Below are 6,849 nucleotides of genomic sequence, written 5' to 3'. Positions count from 1 at the left end.
GGGGACCTCTGGGATGAAATTCTCCATTATGAATAAAAACAGAATTTTAAAAACAAAGGGGTATAAACCACGTTGTTGTTTTTTTGAGAGCGAGCAAGCGAGACCAATAAATATACACCACAAGAATGCTAAAACTAGCATTTTATTTGAAGGAGGAGAAACTTAACATGCAAGACAGGGAGTGAACAAAGTACGATTAAACAGTATTTCAGTACATGGAGCAAATAAAGCTAGCAATAACATTAGCATATGGAATACAGCAAAAGACCAGCTTCTTATGAGCTGTTTTACATTATTTGGGTCCTTTCTGCTCAAAATATTTATGACAGCAGCAAGTCATGGCTGCCACAAAGATGACAAATTCATTGAAGTCTACTTCAGAATCTCCATTTTCATCCAGACCCTTGAAGAGTTTGTCAACAGCTTCCTTATCTTTCCCCGACTAAAAGACAAAAGAAACAGCCAATAGTGAGACATACAATTTATTCTGAGGTCCTAAAAGCAGCAGCAAAATTGTAAATTACTTGAACGATAGAAATGATGTAGTGTGGATCCAAACATCTTAGTATGAGTGTGTGTAGGGTTTAGGGGCACCACCTGGTCCCTGGTGAAGAAAGTGTTAACCTCAGCTCAGTTTCTTTGTACCTTTCCACAGGTGATTAAGGGACTAACTATAGATTAGTTGCTTAGTATCAGGGGGTAGCTGTGTTAGTCTATATCCACAAAAACAACAAGGGGTCCGGTGGCACCTTAAAGACTAACAGATTTATTTGGGCATAAGCTTTTGTGGGTAAAAAACTTCACATCTTCAGATGCATGGAGTGAAAACTACAGATGCAGGCATTATATTGTGTTTTGCTTCAGTTAACTTGTTTTGATTTCTGGTTAGGTTCCTTTAGGAAAAAAATCCTGGCTGACTTCCCCAGGGCTTTGTTTCTGCTGAGTCATTCCACCAGTTCACAGTAGGATATGCAGAACTTTGGAACTCTGTGTTATGTTAATACAAGGCTCTGTAATTTAATCAGGATAGTAGTGTAACTTGTTGATCTTAGTGGAGAAAACAGAACAATACTTGGAAGACTATGGGGCCCAAATCCTCCTGTCATTGAGGTCAATGCCAAAAGTTCCATTAGCTTCAAATGGAGCAGTAGGTTCATAAAAGTTGTGTGTGCGCGCGTGCGTGCACATACATTCAAAAGGTCTGTGACCCAAATCCTATCCTTAAAGGTATATTTATGTATATGGAATGAATAAATAAATGCTGTAGCTATCAACAAATCTATAGGTGCATATAGTGTACCTGCTTTAAAAACATGTTTAATGATCAAACTTGCATAATGCTAAAGATGCTAAACAAGATACTCCAACCCCAGCTAAAATCTTCACACCTGAATTTAAAAACATCCTTTCGCAGCCTGCTTCCACCACCAAAACCCCCCCCAAAAAACCACACCTCTTAATAAAATACGTGTTTGAAATATAGTAGAAGGTCAACAAACAGGCTCTGTTGGGCCAAGAGTGGAAGCATTAAAATAAGGCCTCTTCTTTGAGAATAACCTGTATGCAGCCCCCACATGTGAACATTTTGGGATTGTCATCTTGAGTGTTCCAGTTGATGTTAGTGACTTGAACATGTTAGTCACGAGGAGCTGTGCACACACAAGGCAGACTGAAGCATTAGTAAAGCAAATTTTGAGTTATGAGATGAAAAAAATGGTATCCTAGCCATGTCCTTTTGTTTTCAGCCTATCATAATTTAAATTGACCAACTTGTTTCAAACTGCCCACAACAATTTACCTCTGGCTGAAATTAAACATGACAATTTCCAGGAAAAAAATAACTTATTTTGAGAATGTTATGAAGATTTTTTTTTTAAAAGGATTACCATAGGTCTTCAAGCTTGAGTAGAGCTGGGTGAATAATGGAGCCTTTGGTTTGCTGGCCATTTCAAAAAGTCTGAATCAATGTGGTTAGGTTCAAACAAAATTGAAATGTTTTATTTTAATTTTGTCCATTTTAAAATGTTTTTGAATTTTTAAAATAAAATTGAGGAAAAAATATTTAGAAAAAATGTAGAAATGGAATGTTTTGATTTTTCAGATTTTTTACAAAATTAACAATGGAGCCAAATAGGCACAAATTCATGAAACATTTTGATTTTGCAAATTATGCATTCTTCACTAAAAAAAATAAATAGATAAAATTCAGTTTTAATCTGCACCCTGGCGATGATTTGTTCCAATCATAGAATCAAAGAATATCAGCGTTGGAAGGGAGTTCAGGAGATCATCTAGTCCAACCTGCTCCTCAAAGCATGACCACTTTCTAACTAAATCATCCCAGCCAGGGCTTTGCCAAGCCTGACCTTAAAAATTTCTAAGGAAGAAGATTCCACCACCTCGCTAGGTAACCCATTCCATTGCTTCACCCCCCTCTAGTGACATAGTGTTTCCTAATATCCAACCTAGACCTCCCCCACTGCAACTTGAGACCATTACTCCTTGTTCTGTCATCTGGTACCACTGAGAACAGTCTAGACCCATCTTCTTTAGAACCCCCCTTCAGGTAGTTGAAAGCAGCTATCAAATCCCCCCTCATTCTTCTCTTCTACAGACTAAACAATCCCAGTTCCCTCAGCCTCTTCTCATAAATCATGTGCTCTGGCCTCCTAATCATTTTTGTTGCCCTCCGCTGGACTCCTTCCAATTTTTCCACACCCTTCCTGTAGTGTGGGGCCCGAAACTGGGCACTATGAATTTAAGAGGATGCCGTTTTTATAATAAACAGAGGATGGCAGTAGAGACCTGTAAAATATAATTAACTAAACTGGTTTTGTTGAAGCTAGATTTTATATAAATATGAAATAATGTAAATATTGATCAGTTTTACTAAGTATTTTAAATACTTAACTTCAGTGAAATCTGAAGGGTTTGAAGAGTCACAGTCTAATTAGTTCAACAGTCATTTTATTTTTCATTGATTTAATTTTTTTAAAAAATAAAATGAGAAATTATAACCTGAGATATGCCAAGAACTCCACCAGAAATTCAGTTATGTGAATAGTCCTGGCTGAACAATATATGATCAAAATTTTGTTCCTTTTTATTTTTTCAAATTATCCATAAACAGATTTAATTTTAAATTATTCAATTAATTATTTGTGGACCCATGTCCATACCAGGGTCCTTGGTGGGTTGTACTGGGGGAGCTAGCTTGCACTGAAGTCCATGCCACCACATCCTCACTAGTATTATTATCCATACTAGATTAAAGCTACCATGGATATGCCTACCTGTGCTACAATTACACCTTAATTTGTTATGTAGATGAACACAATAAAGCAGAGCTCTTGCAAATAGCTGAAGCCCTGAGTGATCACTGAACATCACACACAGATCTTAGTGCTCTAAGAGTGCACGCACAGTTGTTTGGAACTTCAGTGTTGGGTGTGTACAAAATGGAACCCTTTTTGAACATTTGGCCCTAGGCTGTGGCAATTAATGGGAAAGATTTTACATTTAGGCAAACAAATGTAACTCCTGTGAGGCACCAGGGTGTGTGAAAGCAGAATTTGGCCCAACAGCTTTATGGAATTTCTAGTGATATAAAAGAAATGGAAACAATCAAGAAAGAACATTATGACTTTGAACCAAATAAAATAGTTATTGTACAAGTAAAGTGATGTGTAGTAAATAAGGAGAACCAATAATGAGAAGTGAAGTTAAACTGTTGCATTTACATCCTGGGAAGTTTACACACATTATGGGTGGTGATTTTAACATTTGTTAATTTACAAAAAAGATTTTGTGAATTTTTAAAAATAAAAATGTATTTTCTCTTCTAACCTAACCTTCACTAACCTTTGCTGCTAAATAGTAATCTTTCTTTTAAAAAACCCCAAACCACTAAATCTGGAAGCTGAGTCTGAATACTGCGATAAGCAAGCCATAGTAGGGATTAAACTCAGCCTAGTTCAGCAGAATGTGCATTAGCCATCTATGCTGCAGAGACTTGTGCAAGACTTCAATAATCCCCAAAATGATACAAGGACACTGGCCACAGCTACAGGCATGCTCCCATATTGCAGTATCTTGACCTAATGGGCCAAATTCTTCCCTTACATATGCATGCCTTATTGCTCAGTGAGAACAAAGTGTCTATATGTGAAGCCATGATTTCCCTTTATTGAATGAAGTTTGATAAAAACAAGTCTGTATAATAGTCTAAAAATATATGAATGCAATTAAATTCAAGTCAAGTCACAAATTTTAGAAAAGGATTATTGGTGGCTATGGCCAAGTTCAAACATATTATTTGGAGCTCCCCAGAAAATGATAGTTTCGATAGTGGAAATATTTCTGTTTTCTAATTGAAAAGTCAAAAGACGACATTTTTTAGGGAAGGAAATTAAAAAAAAAATTCCATTGCAGGGGAACTGAAGTGGAATTTTCCAGCTGCCAGGCTGAAAGGCTATTTGTCAATTTCAAAAAGTTGAAAAAAAATTTGGCTAGGTTGGAACAAAAGTCTTTGCTTTGAAAGTGAAATTGACAAAAGCCTTCCAGCCCAGCTGCCTGAGAAACAGAGAACTGGGGCATTCAGCTTTTCTGGCCTGGGGGTGGGTGTGGGTGTGAGGGAAGTGGGGAGACAGAGTTTTCCAGCTCTCTGGACCCTAGACCGTGGGGAGGTGGGGAGACTGGGGGCCTGGGTTCTCTCTCTCCAGCTAGTGTTGGGAGGCTGATAGCCAGAGAGCAGAGAGCCAGGATGCCCAGCCTCTGCAGCCCTTTTGGAAAGATTTGTGAGACAGGAGCCTTCCAACAGGGAAGCAGGCAAGCTGTCATTCTGATATTCCCAATGGAAAATTGAAATTTTTCATCAAAAGTGAAATTTTCTCACAGGAAGTTTCAGTTTTGTGAAAAAAGGTGTTTTTAATTGGAAAACCATTCTGACAAAATTTTTCCAACCACTTCTAATGTTACTGTTTTCTAGAAAATATCCTTTGCAACTTAATGTTTTTAAAAATGGTAAAAATATCATGATACCACATTGCAGAGTGTGGAATACTTGTCTACACTGACACTTTACAGCGCTGCAACTTTCGCACTCAGGGGTGTGAAAAAACAGCCCCGAGTGCTGCAAGTTTCAGCGCTGTAAAGCGCTAGTGTAGACCATAGCTATGCCCCTCATGGAGGTAGTTTTTTAAGAACACGCTGTGCCACGACTACAACAGTGGCAGCGCTTTAACGTTGCCACTGAAAACGTGCTACAGAAATAGATGAAAAATACTTAAGAGCACATTCTGATTATTTTAAAATGCTGTTATCTGAAACATTTTCTTTATTTCTTTCCCTTTATTTGTTATTGAGAAGGACACTTCACAAACAGTTCTTCCAAGTTCATCTACTCTGTCCCAGTGCTGCTTAAATACCATACTTGTATACACGCCCAGATATCACAGTAAGAAGTGTGGTATAAATGCCTAGACCAAGACACTCCCCATTTGCTGTCAATATATTCAATTGTTAGTATCACAATCCTTTTTCACATCAGTTAATTGAGACGACATATGGGATTACAAATTCTGTTGGGGAGTACACAGCAGGAGCAGATGACTTCTGAAGAAGTAAATATTCTGTTTAAATGCAATTACCCTGAAAACTGGAGAAAGGAATAAGAAATCAGGGCTGCCCAGAGGATTCAGGGGGCCCGGGGCAAAGCAATTTTGGGGGCCCTTCTATAAAAAAAAAGTTGCAATACTATAGAATAGTGTATCAGAGGGGTAGCCGTGTTACTCTGGATCTGTAAAAGCAGCAAAGAGTCCTGTGGCACCTTATAGACTAACAGATGTTTTGGAGCATGAGCTTTCGTGGGTGAATACCCACTTCATCAGATGCACAGAATACTGTATTCTTGTGGGGAGCCCTGTGGGGCCTGGGGAAAATTGCCCCACTTCCCCCCACCCACTCTCGACAGCCCTGTAAGAAATACAGAAAACCTGACAATGAGTATTGATTCTGACTACTGCATTCAGTTTTGTGATCTGCGTTCACTTTCAAAGCCACACTGTCAGCCTGATGCACAAGAAAAGGTCCCACACAACTTCCCTTAACAGTAATGATTTCTGTAGCCCGAATTTCTCCGCACAAAGCACCAAAAATGTCTCTCTCCATATTGCTTTAAGTCTATGACAGAGAAAATATACTGAACCATCACTTTACCGAGAGGAAGTTGGGTAGCTCTTTTTCCAGAAGGGTCTTTAGTTCTCCTTTGGTGAGGGTTTGCTTATTGCCTTCAGCCCTGGAATACTTGTCAAAGACATCAATGATCATTCCCATTGCAGTTTCCAGTTCAGACATCTTTGCTAATGGATTCTGGCTTCCTTCTTTGCGTGAGTAGCCTCTGGCCCTCCCTTAGAGAGTAGACATTGAACGGGTTCTGGGGTGATTTTATAGCTGTCACATCTCATGGTTACACAGTGAGTGGAGCCAGTTAGCAAATATCTACACCTTAAGCATCGCTTTTCATCATCTAGGTGCAGCTTGAAATCAAATTCCTTTCTAAAGAAAATCAATTCAAAATTCAAGCTTTATCAGTAGGGCTGAGCTGGAACAATGATTTATACATCGCCATAAACCAGCCACTCCTTCAAGATTAAGTGTGATTCAATTTAAGCTTTTTAATCAGTAAATGGCTAACAGCCCAACCCTTAAAAGAATGTATATTGGGCCTGAAATGGTGAAAGAGCAGCAAATTATTTCCTACTCATTGCAAAGGGTGGCTATAGGGATTCTGATAGTTGCCATCTTTTCCAAACGACAACCAGCTGAGTGGCAGAGTTCTGATGTGTACAA

At 38.6% G+C, this 6,849-nt stretch overlaps 1 protein-coding gene across 1 annotated transcript; it reads right to left on the bottom strand.

Annotated features, from left to right (window-relative positions):
• Window positions 1–292: 292 nt before the first annotated feature.
• On the bottom strand, window positions 293–6,354 carry S100P (S100 calcium binding protein P). The gene is made up of 2 exons (XM_050948130.1): window positions 6,217–6,354; window positions 293–442 (listed from the first exon to the last, which is right to left on the bottom strand). The coding sequence occupies exons 1-2, from the start codon at window positions 6,352–6,354 to the stop codon at window positions 293–295; spliced, it is 288 nt and encodes a 95-aa protein (XP_050804087.1).
• Between the last annotated feature and the right edge of the window lie 495 nt (window positions 6,355–6,849).

Source organism: Gopherus flavomarginatus, chromosome 3, assembly GCF_025201925.1.
Source record: "Gopherus flavomarginatus isolate rGopFla2 chromosome 3, rGopFla2.mat.asm, whole genome shotgun sequence".
NCBI classification, from domain to species: Eukaryota; Metazoa; Chordata; order Testudines; family Testudinidae; genus Gopherus; species Gopherus flavomarginatus.
Note: the sequence above shows the minus strand (reverse complement) of the source record. Positions and strands in the feature narration are given on the sequence as shown.

Bases quoted from the DNA above. Each gene is read 5' to 3' on its own strand.
- S100P (XM_050948130.1), bottom strand. From the start codon at position 6,354: ATGTCTGAACTGGAAACTGCAATGGGAATGATCATTGATGTCTTTGAC. The intron at 443-6,216 runs GTAAAGTGATGG...TTTGTCTTTTAG, and splicing joins AGCTACCCAACTTCCTCTCG to TCGGGGAAAGATAAGGAAGC.